This window comes from Diabrotica virgifera, chromosome 1 (genome assembly GCF_917563875.1).
Source record: "Diabrotica virgifera virgifera chromosome 1, PGI_DIABVI_V3a".
Lineage (NCBI taxonomy): Eukaryota > Metazoa > Arthropoda > Insecta > Coleoptera > Chrysomelidae > Diabrotica > Diabrotica virgifera.
In genome coordinates this window covers 249,834,639-249,856,583 of record NC_065443.1, presented here as the reverse complement: position 1 = coordinate 249,856,583, position 21,945 = coordinate 249,834,639, and the positions used below count along the sequence as shown (strand labels likewise).

General features: G+C 32.6%; 1 protein-coding gene across 3 annotated transcripts in view; it reads right to left on the bottom strand.

Annotated features, from left to right (window-relative positions):
- Positions 1-21,945, bottom strand: part of LOC114329087 (intermembrane lipid transfer protein Vps13) — a 176,803-nt gene that overhangs the window by 109,885 nt on the left and 44,973 nt on the right. For all 3 annotated transcript variants that reach the window (XM_028278099.2, XM_028278098.2, XM_050648580.1), the window contains exons 8-9: positions 12,945-13,197; positions 90-341 (exon numbers count right to left, since the gene is read on the bottom strand). In XM_028278099.2, coding sequence (XP_028133900.2) covers positions 90-341; positions 12,945-13,197 — 505 coding nt within the window. The remainder of the gene's footprint in view (positions 1-89; positions 342-12,944; positions 13,198-21,945) is intronic.

The window sequence follows — 21,945 nt, the reverse complement described above, 5'->3', positions numbered from 1 at the left end:
AAAATTTACTGGATTCAAATAAAACAGGAGTGACACATTCTGTTAATACGATGATGAAAATTAATTGATATTGATCATACAATACTTACTGCTCTAAATTGGAGTCTGGTGGAATTTTAAAAATGTCCGCCAGTTTATTGACTGTGTTAGCATCATAAATGATCTTAAGAGGCAAAGCAGTTACGTGAACTCGCTGATCGCATCTCTTGTCCAATGGATTGGTCTCGAATAACACTTCTAGCAGGCCTTCTTGTTGGGCTTTTTCTGATGTTATTAGGTAAGGTATGAAATCTCCCTCACGGTATCCTTCACCTCGGAAGTCATCTACTTTTACCTGAACTCTAAAAAAAAGGAAAAAGTGTTAGTCGAAATAACAGTGTCATCGGTAACTCTGAATTATGCGACTGGAAAAGGATATATCTAATAAAAGTAAAAACAGACGAATCCCAAAAAAGGATTTCCATGCATGGATAGTACATCGTTAGTGTACAATAATTAGAGGTAATTTACATTTTTGTGAAACGTACCATTTAAAGGTTTATTAAAAGCATAAAATTTTAATCAAAAAAAGCTAAAAGGTAAGTAATCAACTGTATAAAAAAGCAAAACGTAAAATGTTGACTGTTGAAAAATTAATGTTTTTGTAAATTCCCTATGAACGAGGCAGAAAAACTAAATTAGAATTTGTTTGTAGGTAAAGAATAAGTAACAAAACAAAATAATTTATTTATCTTTTTTAAGTTGTACTTCTTTAGGCGCGATTGAAAGTAAAATTTCATAATACTGCGCGCATGCGCACAGAGACAGTATGGCGTTTAGTTGCTAAATCTTTCAAGTTATGTATAAATATATCAGTGCAAGAAAAGTTGTGAAAAGAATATATTAGTGTTTTTAGTAAATATATTTATTATAATTTTTGTGTCTTTGGATTTGTCTTCCTCAGGAGTAAGATGAGTATTATTAAAACATTTTATTGTATATTTATTATACTTTACACCTTGTCTGTTTGTTACCGTGAATTGTCATTAGGTACGTCCAAACCGATACAGACACAGTCCTCGTAGCGTATTTGGTATAGCATTCGGCCAGAGATCGAGAGATCTTGAGTTCGAATCCGGAGCAATCATATACTTTTTTATACTTTTTTTGAAAGCGGTAAGCACAAAATTAGTTTGGTGTTTAAAAAAAATTAAAACAAACTGTTTAAAGCAGCGGTTCTCAACCTTTTTGAGTGATGTACCACCTACAGTTATTTTTATTATTTTTGGTACCACCTATATTTTTAAATTGTATTATCAATACTTTCTAAGTACTACTATTTTAATTTTTTCTGTGTTTTGTGTACCACCGCCAATAATAATATGTACCACCAGTGGTACATGTACCACAGATTGAGAACCTCTGGTTTAAAGTATATTTATTTTTAAGAAATCATATAATAGAAGTATAACTTCTTACGTGCGTACAAAGTGTTGGAGAAATAAATTCCCAACATTAATATTTAGTAAAACTATATTTTGTTTCAATATTTTATTTAGTGGTTTGCGCCTTGTGTACACTTCACAAAGATGTTTCTATGTTTTTATGTTCTATAATTCAAAGTGTACACAAAGGCGCAATATTCAAAAAAAAGTTCGTTGCCAAGGTGTTGTTATATAGAATAATAAGATAATAAAAAACGGGAAAGTAGGGCGTGTGTCCGATCCCACACAAAAATTACTTTAATACCAAAAGTTTGTGTTATTGTAATAAAATATTAGTTGTGAAAAGTGTCTTTAGTTATTCCTAGCTTCAGAAGTGTAAAACCAGTGTAAAATTATTTCCTTGGTGTTGCAAAAATCCAACATCAAGTTTGGTCCTTCGAGCCGGATATAAAAAGAAGCTAGGAATTACTCAATTTCCAGAAGGTAAGAAACACACCTAATAAAAAAAAAAAAAAAAAAAAAGAAGAAATTATTGAACAAAAAAGAAATTATTAGAAAAGAAATTACAAAAAAGAAAAATCATTAAAAAATTAATTTTGTAAAACGTCAAGCTCATACAATAGCGCCATCTATGTAAAAGAGGGCGAACGACCGACGTCGAATGGTTATCAAGCGATCGAGAGAAATAATCGATGTTTTATGAAATCGATCATATATGAAGTGACAGAAAACTGACATTGACAGTGAATACAAAATTAAATAAATTGACTGTTTGTGTTTTGGTTTGTAAATAATCGTCAACATTTTTGTTATTTTGATATTTAAAATAGTTTTTTTTACCTTTTAAGTTTTAGGTAGATTCATATAAAAAAAAAAAAATGCCCGCTAAAAAGGATATTGAAATGCTAAAAACTAAAAAATCTCAAGAAATTCAGTCTATTAAAACTATTACAAGGTTTGTTGAAAAACATTTGGACAAAGAAATTTCTGAATTAATAATTAATCAATTACAAACTAGGAAAGACTTACTAATAGAAAATTTTAATAAACTTCAAGATCTTCATTGTGAAATTTTATGTTGTGAACAGGGGTATGCAGATTCCATTGATAATATTAGAGAGGAATACTTTGACACATTAGCTAAAATTAATAGTCAACTCTCAAAAACAGTAATACAGAGCGTAAGTACTAATCCACAAGATGTAAATAATTCTTTTTATTCTTCAAATATTCCACGAATAGAAATTCCTTGTTATGAGGGCAAAGATTTAACAAGTTATAGACCTTTTATAGATTTATTTCTAGCTGTTTTTGATAGAAATAAGTCACTGCAAAATGTTGAAAAACTTTTTCATTTAAAGAATCATTTGGAAGGAGAGGCAAGAAGCCTAATAAATGATCTACCTCTAACAAATGACTCTTATAATGATGCATTGAGAATGTTAGATAACCGTTATAACAATGAAACAATATTAATAAATTCTCACATTTATTCACTACTTGACATTCCCTCCATTCAAAAAGGAACTTCCACCGCCTTACGTGAGTTCATTAGTAAAGTGAGACAGCAGTTAGGTGCACTAAAAAACTTAAAGCAACCCGTAGAAAGTTGGGATATGATCCTTATTTGCATTTTAACTAAAAAACTAGATCACTATACTAATAGATCATTTCAAATTGATAGGGACAACTCAAAATTGCCAAATTTAAAAGATTTCTTATCTTATATTGAAAATAGGGCTACAGCTTTAGAAACTGTAACCACTCCAGATAAAAAATGTAGCACTAACAAAGAAAGGTATCAAAAAACTCACTTGGCTACAAGTAAAGTCAAATTAGAAACCAGATGTAGCTTTTGTTCATCCTCAGGCCATAAAATTTATAATTGTTCCAGTTTCAAATCTGTTTCAGTAAATGATAGAGTGTCTTTTATAGACAGTCATAAGGCTTGTCGAATTTGTTTGAATAATCATCCTGGTAGGTGTAAAATGAGTTTCAGGTGTTCAGTTTGTCGAAAAGAACATAATTCTCTTCTGCATGTGGACAGACAAACTCCATTAGACAGCACTGGACAGGGTAACAGTGGTAATGCAGACGATAGGGTGACTACATTTGGTTCAATAAATGAAAACATTAATAATGTTCTGTTACCAACAGTGAAGGTAAAAATTAGAACAAAAAGGGGTGATTATATCACTGCCAGAGGTCTCCTGGATACAGGATCTCAAATATCATTAGTAACAAGTAGATTGGTAAGTAAATTAAACTTAAAAACATTTAATAATAATGTCAATATCTTAGGTATTTCTGAGAATATTACCAATGTGCAAAAGGCTGTAAATTTAAAAATTGAGTCATGTGTGTTTGATTATAGCACAAATATAAAATGTTCTGTGGTTGATAAAATTACTAGTGATATACCACAAACAAATTTCAATGTTTCAAATTTAAATATTCCTAAAAATATTAAATTGTCTGATGATGACTTCAATAAATCTGGCACAATTGATATATTGTTTGGGGCAAATATTTCATTTCATATTTTGCTCTCCGATAAAATACAAGTAGACCAGATTATATTACAAAATACTCTATTTGGGTTCATAGTTAGTGGTTCTGCTCCATCACTACAAATTTGTAATTTTTCTGCTTTTCATTTAAGCATGAAAAATAATTTAGAAAATATTGTTTCTCAATTTTGGGAAACCGAGAAGGTTCCAGAAATTTTTCCGGAATATTCGACAGAGCAGGAAGCTTGTGAGATTAATTTTGAAAATTCTTTGCAAGTAATAAATAATAAATACCAAGTTAAATTACCATTAAAACAAAATCTACCTGATTTGGATTTAGGAGATTCATTTTCTGTAGCATTAAAACGCTTTGAAAATCTAGAAAAAAGATTTAAAGTCAATCCTGAGCTGTACTCTCAATACAAAAGTTTTATTGATGAATATTTAGCTCTAAAGCATGCAAAAATAGTAAGTCTTAGTACATATGACTTAAATAGTGGTTCTTTATACTTCATGGCTCACCATCCAGTGATACGTGAAGACAAAAAAACAACAAAATTAAGAGTAGTCTTTGATGGCAGCATGAAATCAAAAAAGAAAAAATGCATCAATGATTATCTCTATAATGGTGCTGTAGTTCAAAATGAGCTCTTCGATATTCTTGTTCTTTTTAGAAAATATAATTACGTCCTTTTGACAGATATTAAACAAATGTATAGAATGGTTTTGGTACATCCAGACCATTGCCAGTTACAAAATATTTTGTGGCGAGAGAAAAATGGCAGTTTACAATGTATTCAACTTCAAACTGTAACATATGGTTTAAGAAGTTCTTCCTTTTTAGCTACCAGATGTTTGGTAGAATTAGCCCGAACTGAAGGTAAACGCTATCCTTTGGCTTCTAAAGCTCTTCTTAATAACACCTACGTTAATGATATTTTGTGTGGGTGTGACACAATCGAAGAAACGATAAAACTAAAAAATGAACTTATCTCGCTGCTCAAATTAAGGTCCTTCGAGTTGCACAAATGGTGCTCAAATAATTTACAAATTTTAAATGATATTCCTAAAAATAAACAAAATTTTGATGAAATTAACATCAGCAAAAACGATTTAACGGTAAAGACTCTGGGATTGACTTATGATACAAAAACAGATAATTTTAAATTTAGTTGTCCAAAAGTTGATATAAATGAATGTGTAACTAAAAGACAGATTCTCAGTTTTGTTTCCAAATTTTATGATCCTTTGGGATTAGTGGGCCCAGTTTTAGTAGCTGCTAAGGTAATTATGCAAAAACTTTGGTTAAGTAAGGTCAAATGGGATGCTATAATTTCCAGTGAGTTACTTGACACTTGGAAAAATTTTGTTGAAAGCTTAATGAGCATGCCCACAGTGACTGTCCAAAGAAATTTAAACTTTACTGGTGCTCTTCATATTGAAATAGTTGGCTTTTGTGACTCCTCCTTGATTGCATATGGAGCTGTTATTTATGCGAGGACTATTTTTGAAAATAAAGTACATGTAAATTTGATTTGTTCCAAATCTAGGATTGTTCCTATAAACAAAAAACTAACTATGCCAAGACTTGAACTGAACAGTGCTTTGTTGCTTTCAAAACTATCTCACAAGGTTTTTGAACTGTTAAAAGATAAAGTCAGTAAGGTATTTTTATATTCAGATTCAAACATTGTCTTAGCTTGGATAAAATCCGAACCTTTGAAATTGAATCCCTATGTTGCCAATAGAATTATTATAAAATTCAAGAAATGACATCCGAATTTAAATGGTTGTATATAAACACTAAGGAAAATCCAGCAGATTGTCTTTCTCGTGGACTTGAACCTCATGAAATTAATTCAAACAATCTTTGGTTTAATGGTCCTGAAATTCTTTCAAATATTGAATTCTTGCACTTTGAAATTCCATTTTCTACTCCAGACCATTTGCCTGAATATAAAGTTGTCACTTTAGCTAAGGTCAAACCAGAATCTTTCTTCATAAAATTCTCTAGCTTAACAAAACTTCAAAAAATAGTGGCTTATTGCCTACGATTTGTAAATAATATAAAAAATAAAAATAAAAAGATTACTGGAAGTTTAACAGTTGTAGAACTAGAAAATAGCCTTAAAACCATTATTAAGTATGAACAAAGTTTTCATTTTTCTGAGGAAATAAAATGTCTAACCAACAACACAGCAATTAAGTCTAATTTAAATTCTTTATATCCTTTCTTGGACTCTCAGGGACTGTTAAGAGTTGGTGGTAGACTGGAGAACTCAGATATTTCTTTTAATAAAAAACATCCTTTGATCGTTCCCAAAAACAATCATATCACTGATCTTTTGATTCACAGAGAGCACTTAAGACTTTTACATGCAGGTCCGAAACAAGTTTTAAGTTCATTAAATCAAAATTTTTGGATTATTAGTGCCACTAAAGAAATTAAAAGGATTTTGCACAAATGCGTAACCTGTTTTAAATGTAAGGCCAAGTGCAGTGAACAGTTAATGGGATCTCTTCCTGAACAAAGGGTACGTTCATCGAGGGTCTTTCAGAATGTTGGTATAGACTTCTGTGGTCCCTTCCAAATTAAACAGTCACGGATTAGAAAGTCTATAACGACAAAGGCATATATAGCATTGTTTGTTTGCTTTTCTGTGAAGGCAATTCATATGGAGTTACTCTCTGATCTAACAACAGATACTTTTTTAGCTTCATTAAAAAGATTCATTTCTAGAAGGGGTAAACCATCCAAGATCTTTTGTGACAATGGTGCCACATTCAAGGGAGCAAATAATCAACTTCAAAAACTTCTAAACGACAACATTAAGTTAAACAACTTTTGCCTTGATGATAAAATTGAATTTTGCTTCATCCCAAGTTATTCTCCAGTATTTGGGGGTCTATGGGAGGCCGGGGTGAAGAGTGCTAAATATCATATAAAAAGGGTGATGGGAAATAATATTTTAACATATGAGGAGTTTAATACTTTGATTACTCAAGTTGAAGGAATATTAAATTCAAGGCCTCTTATGGCAATTAATAATGATTCCTCTGACTTAGAATATTTGACCCCAGGTCATTTTCTAATAGGTGCTCCTTTGACAACTTTCCCTGAAACTAATTTAACTGAGATTCCTGAAAATAGATTAAAATTTTGGAGGTTGTGTGTTCAAATGCAGCAGCATTTTTGGCAAAGGTGGTACCAAGATTATCTAACACAACTTCAAAACAGACCTAAATGGAGAAAATCGTTGCCAAATTTACAAGAAGGCATGCTTGTGCTTGTAAAGGAGGACAATGTTTCTTCTTTTGGGTGGCCTATAGCAAGGATTAATAAAGTTATTCCTGGTAAAGACGGAAAGGTAAGAGTGGTGGAAGTAAAAACTAAAAAGGGAACATACTTACGTTCTGTCACAAAAATTGCTGTTCTTCCAATTAACGATGAACAAATTTAAATTATTTTTTTTTTTTTTTTCAATTTATAATAATAAATAAAATTTAACTTTATAACTATTTCTATTTAAATTTAAAACTTTGTAAAAGTTTTATACTTATATAAGCAATAAATTCTTTAAAAAATGTGTAAAAAAAAGGGGTGGAATATATTGTTTTGCTATCAAAACCAATGCCCCCCAGCATGTTGGAGAAATAAATTCCCAACATTAATATTTAGTAAAACTATATTTTGTTTCAATATTTTATTTAGTGGTTTGCGCCTTGTGTACACTTCACAAAGATGTTTCTATGTTTTTATGTTCTATAATTCAAAGTGTACACAAAGGCGCAATATTCAAAAAAAAGTTCGTTGCCAAGGTGTTGTTATATAGAATAATAAGATAATAAAAAACGGGAAAGTAGGGCGTGTGTCCGATCCCACACAAAAATTACTTTAATACCAAAAGTTTGTGTTATTGTAATAAAATATTAGTTGTGAAAAGTGTCTTTAGTTATTCCTAGCTTCAGAAGTGTAAAACCAGTGTAAAATTATTTCCTTGGTGTTGCAAAAATCCAACACAAAGTACACACACATTGTTTCTTTGGAACGATTTCCGAAGTGGAAATCGAAACGTCAAAATAAATATTTTCAAAGGTAAAAGGTAAAAAAAGGTAAGGTAAGGTACCTTTCAATTGCCAGATGACGCTAGTCACCTAATCCATTCACGTCAGTTGCAGTGTGGGGATAGACTCTCATGGTTGATCACTTCGAGTATGGAGCAGCAGGACTACGCCTCTCCAATGATGACTCCCATAAGAGTCGAAAATCGTCGATTCAGAGTGCTGTGCTGCGCTCCGTATTCTAAGTGAAAAATAAGATTGTTTTGCCTTCGCATTGCAACTGAATAAAAATGGTATACATTTTTATATTTTTATATTATATAAATATTTTCAATTAATACTGTGGTTATTTTCCATTAAAATAGTACATAACATAAAAATTCCATGTTAGCCTTCTAATCTTTAAATGTTTCAAAAGTATTTTGTTTAGGTTGCCGCCTATCAGAAAACCGTTCTTGATAAGTTCTAACTGATGATAATGCATTTTTATTGCATTCCTCGAAAATCCACATCCATATCTACCTTTTCATCTGTAGCAAAATACATTATTGCTACTTTAGGGTGTACAAGAATACTAAAGTAATAAACAATAATAGAAATCTTGTGGTTAGCAAACAAAACGTCGGCCCTATGCAACTAATTGTCAGTAATGAACCGATAACAAAAGTTAACCATTTTAAATACCTAGGATGTTGGATAAACGAGACACTAAATCCGAACGAAGAAATTAAAACTCGTATAGAAATTGCAAGAGGAGCATTTATGAAACTTCGATCTATTCTGAGCAACTCTCAGCTGAATTTATAACTAAGAATCAAGTTCCTAAAATGTTATGTGTATTCTGTATTACTACATGGATGTGAAACCTGGATCATGGAGGTTAACATGATGAACAAATTAGAAGCCTTCAAGATGTGGTCATATCGTAGAATGCTTAGAATATCTTGAGTTCAACGCATTTCAAATAGAGGTCCTAAACAGAGTAGGTCAAGGCGAAGCTGACTTAATCAAGATGATAAAAAATAGAAAACTTTAATGTCTCGGCCATATAATGAGAGGTAGCAGATACAGGATGCTGCAGTTAATACTCAACGGAAAGATCGACGGAAAAAGAGGAATTATTAGGAAGAAATATTCATGGCTCCGAAACCTTCGTCAATGGACTGGCTTATCAGAAGATGAATTATTACATGCCGAGCAAGATCGAGAACGATATCGGCAAATTGTTATGGAAGATACCCACGCCTAAAATTTGTGCATGGTACTTAAAGAAGAGATCTGTCAACCAGTCATGGCCAAATCAAAATTTTTGTTAAAAGTTTCAATACCTATTTACTTAATACATTATGCATATAGAATAGAATAGAAATATGCTTTATTCTCAATGAAAATTTTACAATTTTATGGACAAAGCTTACATAGAGTCAACAAAATACAATAACAAATACAATAGGGAACTTGCACATTTTTTATTACATAATAATGTTCAGTTTTGTTTAAAAATGAGATTTCCAAAATTTCACGCTTCAGAAACTCATAAAAACTTGGAAGTACAAATATAAAATCTTCTGTGTATTTAAAATAGTTCAAACGATCCGTAACGTCACATAATTATACTTTATTTATGTTTATGGTTATATTTATATTTTAATGACATTTATCGTATGTCATTGTAATAATATACTTATAACAGTTTGTTGAGATTGGAGTTTGATACAGTTTTTGAATGAAATGAAAGAAGGTTTAGTATGGAAAATAAAAGAAAACACTGTAAGTGTTGTTTAGTGCCATTTTGTAAAAGCACAACTATTAAAAACCCCAATAAAATATTTATTGGATTACCAGCCGATAAAAAACGGCGTTTAAAGTGGTTACTTGCATGCCGAAAAAACGTTCAAGATATTTTAGTTAATACACAAGGTCTTCATGTATGTCAAGATCATTTTATCGTAAGCATAATATCTGTTGTCTGCTTAACAAAAACACTTAAATATTAGTTCGAAATTGTCTTAACCAAAAAAAAACACTCAAATATTAGTCAGAAATAGCAACTATCAAAATATTTATAAAACTGAGTGTCAGTATCAAAACTAATGAATTAACGGCGCGGACATCCAATACTACAATGATATGTCGTCATGATCAATGAGAGCGCGTTTTGCGTAGGACCAAGTATGATTAATCGCCTTCCCGTTGCCGGATCGAGTATTGATTGATCCGTCCCAACTCCTATCCCTATACCAGCTCCGATAGTTCTTTCTCCTTGGTGTGTGTCTGTATTCACTAACGCATCGTGTTTTCATTTAATTAATTGTATTTATTGTTCGCGGAACAATTCAGACAGCTTCAACAGACAGTCGACGAAATACCAACCAATGAGATAGTATACATTTTAGGAGACGAACGCAAGAGTCGGTAACATAATTATACCAGGAATAAAGCAACGATTCAATGAAGACATCAAAAATGAAAATGGAGAACTACTTATTAACTTTTGCTCTCAGAACGAATTTCGAATAAACAATACGTTCTTCAGACACAAAGATCAACAAAAATATACATTCCAAAATACAAGAAGACACAAATACGATATTGATTATCTATTGACAAACAGAAACATTCACCACTCTCAAGTACTAGACATACTATGTTTAAGTGCAGCTAATATTGGAAGCGATTACAACCTAGTACTTGAAAAAATCATAATACAGCTACAAAGAAACAGGAAAGAAGACCCTTTTGAATGTGAGACAAGAATAAAGGTAGAACAGCTACGAGACTTGTCAACACGAGATCTATACCAGAGAAGACTGCAAAAAACTACATAACACCGGATGGCGACATAGAAGAAAGTTGGAGATAATTTCAAATAGATAATATCAAAATGGCAGCAACAGAAGCACTTGGAGAACGTATGATAAGTAAAAATATACGAAAGAAAAGGAGACCACCATGGTTCTGTGAAGAAATAAAAATAAAATGCCAAGAAAAAAAGAAAATCTAACTAGAATACAAGTCCAAAAGAACGAGACAAACATGAAGAATATAAAAGAGTTCAAAATGAATTAAACTCAATAATAAAAAGGAAGAAAACAGAACATTGGGAAGCATTTTCAAAAGAGATGGAGCACGACTTTTATGGGATGCAAAAGGAAATGTGGAAAATGATAAGAGGTCAAAGAGCAGAGATGAAGGAATTGATAGAAGTAAAACATATTGATACAAATACATGGACAACTTACTTAAAAAACCTCTATCAAACATCTAATCACGTTGAACTGGAAACACCAGGATTAGAATCGGATGAGCAAACAGAAATTAAAGAGAAAGATATAAAGAACGCCTTAAAAAAGGTGAAAAATCGAAAAGCTCCTGGGAAAGATGGAATAGCTAATGAACTTTTAAAATACGGAGGAGATAGACTTCACAAAGACCTGAATATCCTTATAAGTAAAACAATAAATACAGGAAGAATTCCAGAAGAATGGAGAACCACTCAAATGATAGCGTTATTTAAGAAAGGTGATAGGGCAGACCCCAGTAACTATAGAGCGATAAATTTACTGAGCACTATATTGAAACTCACAACAAAAATACTAATGGAGAAAATAATGGCGTGCATAAATATATCGGATGAACAACAAGGATTTAGAAGTGGAAGATCATGTAACGATGCAGTTTTTGTGATAAGGCAAATACCGGAGAAATCATTAGAATATAACAAACCAGCCTTTTTCTGTTTCGTAGACCTAGAGAAAGCGTTTGATAGAATCCAATTAAAAGATGTGATACACCTACTATATGACAAAAATTTACCACTGGATATCATAAAACTGATAGAAAACATAGATGTAAGAAATACAATAGAAATTGAAAGTCAATGGAATAATAACAGAATCCATAGAAACAAACACAGGAATCAGGCAAGGAGATTCACTAAGCCCTCTACTGTTTAACATAATGTTGGATGCAATAATAAAACAAGTGAAGAAAAAAGAGGGTACAAAATGGGCGATAGAGAGGTAAAAATACTCTGTTACGCTGATGACACCGTGTTAGTAGCAGAGTGCGAAGACGACCTACAAAGATTACTGCACGAATTCAACATTAACGCAAAAGAAATTAATATGAAAATATCAGCCCAAAAAACAAAAAGCTTAGTAATAAGCCAAAGAACCAATAAGATGCAAATTGGAGTTAGACAATCAAATTATACAACAAGTAATGACTTTCAAATACCTGGGAATTAATCTATAAGCCGACAACAATATCGAAGAAGAGGTAAAAAATCAAATAATTAAAGCTAGTAGAACGGCCGGATGCCTAAACGACACAATTTGGAAAAACAAACACTTAAGATTGGAAACAAAGGCCCGAATATATAAGTCAGTTATTAGGCCAGTTATGACTTACACGGCCGAAACAAGACCAGATACAAGCAAAACACGAAGACATCTGGAGACCAACGAAATGAAGATCTTAAGAAGCTACAGGATAGGGTAAGAAGTGAGGAAATCAGACGCATATGTGGGGTAGACTATATAAATACCTGGGTAAAGAACAGAAAAGAAGAGTGGAATGAACACATAAGCAGGATGTCTGAATCAAGAATACTAAGAAGAGCCAGGGACAAGTCACCGTTAGGCAGAAGCAGTATAGGACGCCCAAGGAAAAGATGGAATGACAACTTAGGGGCAGAATAAAAGGCACCGTTGAAGAAAAACAGGCAGTACTGCCTATATAAAAGAAGAAGAAGAAAAATTGTTCGCAGATATCAACAGGGGATTGTTGGACAGAATGTTGCTTTTTATTTCTTATTGTACTGAGAAGCTCATTTTTGTTTTTGTTAATTATTTATTAAGAATACATTTTTTAGTCTCGTGTCTAATATAGCTACCCGTTACTTACAAGTTAAAGTAAAATAATTTAAAATTGTAAAAATACTTACTTCATGGCCGAAGCTGCGGCCCTAGTCTCCAACTTACAACGTACTGTATTCAGGTCAACTTTAAGCACGGTAACTGACTTCTCTGTTAGATCAACGTCAGACAACTCAAGCTGAAGTGCTTTTAACAAAAATGTTGCTGTTATATCAACGAATTCTTCGGGATACTCGGCAGGCGCTGCATTTTCTTGGTATCCGATAGCTTTGTACATGTTTTGTTTTTCTTCCGGTGTCATTTCTTTCTTAAACTGGTCGACTAAAAAAAATTAAATCGGTTAATCAATTATTTAACCACAAATGGGAATTTGTTCGATGAAAACAGCTCTAATATAGTTGGTGAAACAGGTGATAATATAACAATGCAAACATAGAAGCAGATGGTAAGGACAATAATAACAATTATAAGAAACACCAGAACAATGGTTTATATGGTTGGTACTGTATAAATAACGTTTCACGTCATTATCTACCTCATATATCTAAGTTAACATTGGTGCCACATTAAAAAAAATCCTGATTCATTTTAAATCAAATATATCACATAATTATTGCAGAAGTTTATATTATATGTAAATAAATAAAAACATTAGAAATAGAAAACAAGAATTAAGTGATAATCTTACGTTAAAGTAAATAATAAGAACAATAAATATAATAAAACAAATACTTGAATCGGTCATTATGAAAAGGGATCATCTCCAATTTGTTGACATTTCCACTTTTTGTCGAATTTGTGTTTAATACACGTAGACATGTCGCGTCTGTTCCATAGAAAAACGGGTCAACTTTCAATATTATTACCACAAGCACAGCATACCCCGCAAACCGTTCAGTTTGAAAAGGTCATCTCCTATAGATAACCCATTCTACAACATGATCTGTGAATGGTCTACTACCAGTTCCGAAGAAACCGAACAAGGAGAAAGTTAAACTATCCCTATTTATTTTAAATGTTTTTGTTTTTTTTTTTCTAAATTTAATTTAGCAGTTTAATGTTTGTAATAGACAATATTCATATTAAAATGACTATTTTTTCTTTTAATGTCTGTTAATTTTGAAAATGGGTCATCTCTTTTTCATAAATTTCAGTTTGTAGGTTTTTTAAAATTGAAAAAACATGTTTTTAAAATATTCATCAGTTTGTATAGTAAATTTTAAAACCAAAAAATACACAAAAAAAGTTATTTTCCTAATATTCTTAAAGATAAAAAGTTTTTTACCTCTCCTGTAAAGTTTAAAAAAGTGGTGGTGACCCCTTTTCAATATGACCGATTGACACTTATAGTAAATAATAAAAACAAATCTGAAGTGTTAACACCGCAACTGTCAAATAAGTGTTACCAATTTATGCCATAACGCAGGGGTGGGCAAATACTTTTAAGCGCGGGCCAAAATGAAATTTTCAAAATGTCTCCCGGGCCGGAGGATTATACCCAGTATGCACGCTACGCACAAGCTAATGTTTTTCGTAGTTTTGTTCTGCCCAAGAAATTTTTTTGACAAAAATGCTATAAGTATCATTTAAAAACAAATGGACAAGTAGGTACATTTGACTGTTAATAATAAATAATAGTAATAATAAATTGTCTTACTTAGGTGTACATGCGAACAATTTATGCCCAGTAATATTACAAAATTATTAATATGGTCCATTATATTAAGCCATAACCAGGATCCAGATAAAAAATGAAATTCAGAAATTCGATCAAGAATAGAGTAATCAAGATCAGCCTTTTTGAAGATGAAGAAATTTCTGAGTAATCAAAGATTCAATCTGCAAATCTGATGTCGGATGGTAAAATGTTATGTCAAGTCAACCATCAGGGCCGTCTTAAGCACACACGGCGCCGGGGTGCAAGACTCATCTTTACGCCCTCTTTTGTAAAAATATTATATAGGTTATAGTTTCGGTAAAATTAAAACTAATTATTACCTATATTAAAAAAAACGTGGTTTCACTATTCAAACAAGATCAATTTTATAATTCATATTAAAGTCAATTTTTCCAGCTTTTAATTTGGCAAAAGTTTTTATTACTTCGGTGGTATCTATTTTTACTTGCTTTTCTATACTTAAATATTAAGATCAGGTTTGTTAATCTGTCTTGGGCCATTGTTGAGTGCAGTTAAGTTTTGATCAATTTAAGTGTAGAAAAAGACCTTCTTTCTTCAGCTACTGTTAGTGGAAGTGTTAAATGTATCCTAAGACACCTAGAAAATTTGGGAAAACAGAGACAATATACATATATAACTGATAATATAGAGTGGAGTTGTGTCTTTATTTATAAAAAATATTGGTAAGAAATTCTAATTCATGGAATAGATCTTCACCATCTATATCAGATCAATTTTCATGCGCTAGTTTCTTTTTTCAATTTAAACATTGCGTTGTTTTTAAGTTTTCTTCGGAGTTTCTCCAACTTAATATATTTTCCAGGAAAGAAATATTATAATTATGTTTGCTTAACATTTCAAATCTTTCATCTAATTTTGCAATGACAATGTCCAATAAATAATAATAATTTAACTTTAAAATTTTGTTTTCAGTTTAAAAGAGGCTCGTTTGCACCCTCGTAATTGAGATTGAGATGTATTTTTCGGGGACATGGACGAACAGTTTCAGAAAATTTAGCTTCGCAATCTAGTTCTTTAGCAATTGATATTGAGTCAATTAATATCTGCTCAAACGCAGTGTCAGTGTGGTTATTGACAGGGCTGGATTTACATATGGGCTGAATAAGCTATAGCCCAGGGCGGCAGAATTTAGGGGCCGGCAAATTTTGGTAAAAAAGGAAAAAATGCGGAGGGGAGGGCGGCAAATTGTGGATAGCCAAGGGACGGCAAATATTCAAATCCTCCTCTGGTTATTGGCTAAAGCTTTATTGACTTGATTAAGCATCTTGACAGCTTCGGAAATAATAATATCGCTCGTTTGCAAAGTTTTGTTGATAATATTAAACCTTTGCTAGAAAGTATTGTACCATGTCACGAAAGAGCAGATAAACTAAAAGTTCTTTAATTTGAAAAATTGAGGATAATACATCGTACATTTTCCCCATATTAAAACGAAGTATTTTTAATGAGTTAATTCTACTCTCACATCGCGTATTTGAAAGCAGTTTTAATGTAAAAGTGGGTATCTTATTGATTATGACATTCAACCGTAATGTTGATGAGGAAAAAAGACATAAATTTCTTGAAAACAAATTGTTATTTACAATGAGCATTTAACAGCATAGTTTTAGCACTGAATTAAGGTGTGAGTCGTACACGAAACATAAGAGCACCAGGATTAATCTAAGGCTAAACATTTTTTTGAAGGCCAATATATTTTCCTCTGATATTTACCCCACTAGCATACCCTCGGCTTCGTAAATCATATCTAATCTAAATCAATATTAATTAATTTCAAAAATTCTAACAAATAGATTGCTCATCCTTGTTCGGTTAATATCAGTAACCGGTAAAAAACTTAGACTTAGACTAACTTCGGCCATCATAAAAGATACTGGCGCCACTTTTAAAAAATAACGACTAGTAATGCGGCGCTTTTACATACATACATAACTCCGCAAACCGCAATTATACTTTTGTTAGCAGAATCGGAACTTTGCTCATAATCTAAATGGATTTCATATTTCATTTTCATATCGTAGGTGTAGTAAGCATTAATGCCTTTGTAAAAAAGACTGAAAGTGCACTTGTATATTTTTGTTATTTGTAGTTTTTTTAAGGACAAGAAGCGCAAGTTTGAGCCTAGCAAGAGTTCGTCTTGCGCCCCTTGGACTTGGCGCCCGGGTTCTTCGCACCCCTTGCACCCCCGGGTTAAGACGGCCCTGTCAACCATCATATACGAAATTTAAAGGAGACAACTGATCTTGTATGGTCATGTAGAAAAAATGGACGATGACAGACTGCCAAAACAAATTTTAAAATGGACGCCAAGGGAAAGAAGGAAGAGAGGAAGGCCGAAACAATCCTGACTAAACGACATTCAGAAGGCAATGTCGGATAGGAACCTTCACCCTGGCGAATGCAACAACCGACGAAGCTGGAAACCGGAAGGCGGAGAACTCCATGAAAAACCTGGATAATAATAAAAATGTTATGTCCACTCTATTCTTCTTTATTGGATTGTTCTTCTTCTTCTTGCAGTACCATCTTCTATCGGAGGTTGGCTACCATCACAGCAATCTTAACTTTGTCGGCTGCAGCTCTGAACAATTGTATTGAACTGCGCCCGTACCACTCCCTTAAATTTCGCAACCAAGAAATCCTCCTACGTCCCACGTTTCTCTTTCCCAAGATTTTTCTTTGGATTATGAGCTTTAGCGAGGAGTGCTTTTCCCCTCTCATTATGTGGCCTAGATATTCCACTTTTCTCGTTTGGTTTTTATGACTTCGCATCCCTTCTAGGTCTGGATCCCGCGTATGAAAAAAAGTTGATTAATAGCAAGCTGAAAATTTGTTAATAGCTTAAGGGTGTCTAGTCGGATAAACTTTGATATATGGGAACACTAGAATGGGGGCAGTTTTAATTGTGGAACAGGTTAAAAATTTGGAACGGTCAGACCTCGAAAACGGCACATTTATTTTGTCCGACAGAATAGACTTAAGCTCTCCGAACAGAGATTAAACTCTCATGCAAAAATCAGACTGCTATTTATCACCTGTCATAATTCCTGTCATTTGACATATTCTACATGTTCCACTCATTAAAACGCCCATTTGGTGATAAATAGCAGTCTGATTTTTGCATAAGAGTTTAATCTCTGTTCGGAGAGTTTAAGTCTGTTCTGCCGGACAAAATACATGTGCCGTTTTCGTGGTCTGACCGTTCCAAATTTTTAACCTGTTCCACAATTTAAACTTCCCCTGTTCCAGTGTTCCCATATATCAAAGTTTGTCCTACTAGACACCCTTAAGCTATTAAAAAATTTTCAGCTTGCTATTAATCATTTTTTTTTTCATACGCGGGATCCAGATCTATTCCCCATCTTCAGCAAAACATTGGATTGTTAATGCTGACTTAATGAAAATCTGGAAACTTTTGAGATGTGGCTTTTTAGGAGAACTTTGAAAATACCATGGACCTATAGCATTACGCTATAATTACTATTTCTGCTAATTTTATTTTTTCTTAATTTTTAATTATTTTTTCTCAAAATCGAAACGACGTTAGTCATTCAGAATTCACATGTAAATACAAACGGAATGCATCCTTCACCATCTGTTTTTGGTTTGTGCGGTGTAACAAACTGCACCCCCATAAATTAAGTACTGTATCAGACAATTGGGTCAACAACTCACTAATGCATTGGAGGGCGTTTTCTTAAAACTGCAAAAGTATACGCCAGACCTAAATGATTTATTTGCTCATCCCTCTGGTCAGAGGGAAGAAACATAAAAACAGATTATCGTTGTGGTTTTCTTCTTAGTCACGACACAGCATGTGAACGATTCACACACCAATCGTTCGGCCCTTTTCCGAGACCTAAGCGCAATACCTTTTTGTTACCAAAATAAATAAAATATTTACCGTTCGTTTTGTTACATTTATTTCAATTAATTCCGTCAACATCACCACCGGAATAGACCGATCATATTACGAACGAAATGGTGTTACACAGAATGGGGAAGGACTAGAGAACTTTTGACCTTCAATAAAAGGAGAAAGACAGCAAGAAGAAGGAGAACATACTTAGAAATGATAAGTACGTTGTTGTTGCAGCAGCTGATTATGAAGGGTAAAATCGAAGGAAAATGGATCCTGGTAGACGACAAGTGTCGTGGCCGAAAAATATTCGCGCCTGGGCCGGGTTAAATACAGACAATTTTAAGAAAAGCAGAAGATACGGATTCATTATTTATATGAACACTACGAACACTAATTACTGTTGATTTCAACAAAATAGCATAAAAGAGATTACGAGCGTAGGCGCAAAATTTCGGACCAATGCTTTTTAAATGCATTCATTTTTTTTAATCCTGAGAAAAATAATAAATATTTTTGAAAAATTTAAACGCAGAATAAAAGATTACGTTATTACCGAGTGCCGCAAGTCCCTTAGAATAAACAAAAAGTTTCTTTTCAATGAGCTATGTCAAATTAAAAATCGCACTAACTCTTTTTTTCACCCCTGTGACTCATTAAAATAAACATTATAGAAGTTTTCAGGGACTTTTTGGCCCTCTGTAATAATGTAATATTTCATTCTGCGCTTAAATTTTTCATAAATACTTATTAGTTTTCTGAGGATTCGAAAAAGATAAATGCATTTAGAAAGCATTTGCTCGAAATTTTGCGCGTACGCCCTTAAAAAAGTTGCGTGCGGGATTTCTCAACGGACCGGATAAAGTAAGGAAAAGGACCGGATCCGGCCCCACCCCTGCATAATGTCACCTTCGATCGATCACAGTTAAAGTGTGATTCGGACAATTGTCCTTGATAAAAACGTTTTATAATCCATTTATACAGATTACGTGAAACAAGTTATGGAATATTTCTTTAAGTTTACATTTATATAATTCTTCAAATGTTATTTCTACGCGTAATAAAATATGTCTAGGGGCTGTAATTCCAGTGTACTTGGCTAAACGATTCTAAAAAAGAACATATCTACGACTTAAATATTTTGTGTTGGTATCATGTGACGTCACATGCTATGACGCTGATGACGTGCAACGGTATTTATTCTGTACGAACCTTAGCTATAGTCAGAACATAATAAGTAAAGAGACGAATGAGGCATAACCTGCAAAACAAGGCTTCTTCTTCTTCGAGTTCCATCTTCAATCAAAAGTTGGAAATCTTCATGGCTATGCGGACCCTGTTGACTGCCGCTCGAAATAGTTCTACACTACTGCATCCACACCATTTTTCAAGTTCTTAAGCCAATATATTCTTCGTCTTCCCACATTTCGCTTTCCTCGAATGTTGCCTTGCCTAAGTTGTAATAATGAGTATTTTTGCCCTCTCATCACATGTCCTAAGTACTCAAGTTTTCGTCTTCTGATACTTAATAATATTTTCGCTTTATTTCATATCCTTCTAGTTACTTCTACGTTCGATATTCTTTGAATTCATGATATTCGTAGGATTCTTCTGTAACAAAAAAATTCAAAGGGGGCCAACTCATTCAGATGCACTTGTTTTAGTGTCCACGCTTCCAAGCCATAAAGAAGTGTAGAGAACACGTAACATCGAAGCATCCTTAGGATGTGATATTTCTATGCATCCTTGCATGTGATATTTCAATAGGCGTCTTAATTTCTTTGGTTTGGTCTACAGTTGTTGTTATCGACGTTCATAAGTATTTGTAGGTATCCATACACTCAATTACAGTATATTCAATATTCAATTGGATGTTTACATCTGCTGCTTTAGTCATTATCATGTATGTAGTTGTCTTCAAATTCACCTTCAGTCCGTATTCATGACAGTATGCATTAAGGCGTTCCATTACGTTCTGTAAATCATTGTTGTTATCTGTCATTATTACTGTATATTCGTAAAACGTAAATTACTCAAAACTTCTCTATTGATAGATATGCCTCCTATTGAATCTGAGAGCGCTTCTAGAAATACCGATTCGCTGTAGACATTGACAAGTAGTGGGGACAGCACGCAACCTTGTCAGACTCCTCTCTTTATTTTGATATTTCGAGTGTTCTTGTTGTCAACTCTTACCTAGGCAGTTTGATTCCAATATAAATTAGATATAATTTTCATATCACTACTGTCAATATTTTTGTTCTTTAATATATCTACAAGATTTTTATGTTAAACCTGATCAAATGCCTTTTTTAAGTCTACAAAACATAAGTAAATGTCCTGTTTCATGTCCATTCATATCTGCAAGTCTGAATACCTCTAAACTGATTCCATTAAGGCAAAAATGGAACCAGAGAAAAATATTATAGTCCGTTCTTTAACGGTAAAATATTGCAAAACCTCTAAATTTTAAAGAACCGCTTGGATTGACATGAAATTTGGCATACACATAGCTAACAAGTCAAAGAAAAAAAGTGATATTGTGCCGATATGTGCTTTTGCCCCGGGGGTGGTTTCACCCCCTCTTGGGGGGTGAAAAAATATTCGTCCAAAGTAAGTCAGGAAATGGATAAACTGACTAATTCTAAGAAACTTTTGTTCTATAGAGTTTTTTCACTAAGTCAATATTTTCCGAGTTATTTGCCAGTAAATATGTTAATTTTTTCAACAAAATAACCACGCTTTTAGACGGTTTTTTGCAAATAACTCAAATAGTAAGTATTTTGTCGAAAAAAGATTCTTAGCAAAAATATAGCTTGTAAAATATTTAAAAAAAAATGGTGTATATATCACATATGTATACCTAGTAGAAGCAGATTTATAGCTAATTAAAAATAGGTAAATTCGTAAAATTTAAAATGGAATACTTTAACGTGAAATAACCAAAAATGAAGCACATTTCAGGGAAAACTTATTACAACTTATTTAAAGTGTTTAAAAAAGCTTCATTTTTGTTTTATAAAAAAAATTTCTAGCATCAAAAGTAAACAAGTTACGCTCAAAATAAAGTTAGTCCCTTTTTTTTTGGTAAAAAAACCGGGAAAATTACCCCCTAATTAGTATCTCAAATGAACTTAATCGTTACGACTTCACAAGTTTCTTGACTCGCGTATGTATTGTTTATATGATCTGTAAGTTTCATCGGTTCAACGTCCTTATTTTTGAAAGGACTGTAGTTAAAAGGGGTTGAACGAGTCACTGATCACGAATGTATGCAAATTTAGAAACACCAAATCTTAATCAATTTTTGTCTAACAGAAAAACAAAAAAATACATGATATTCAGAAAAGCAATGCTGACTTTTTTGTTTTTCGAGATTTTTGGTATCTCTAACATTTTTAAAGTTATTTTGAAAAAAATCATATTTTTCAAAATTAAAATTTTTAAAAATTTCACTTCAAAACCACATTTTTTCAAAAATAAGCACTTTGAATCGATGAAACTTACAGAT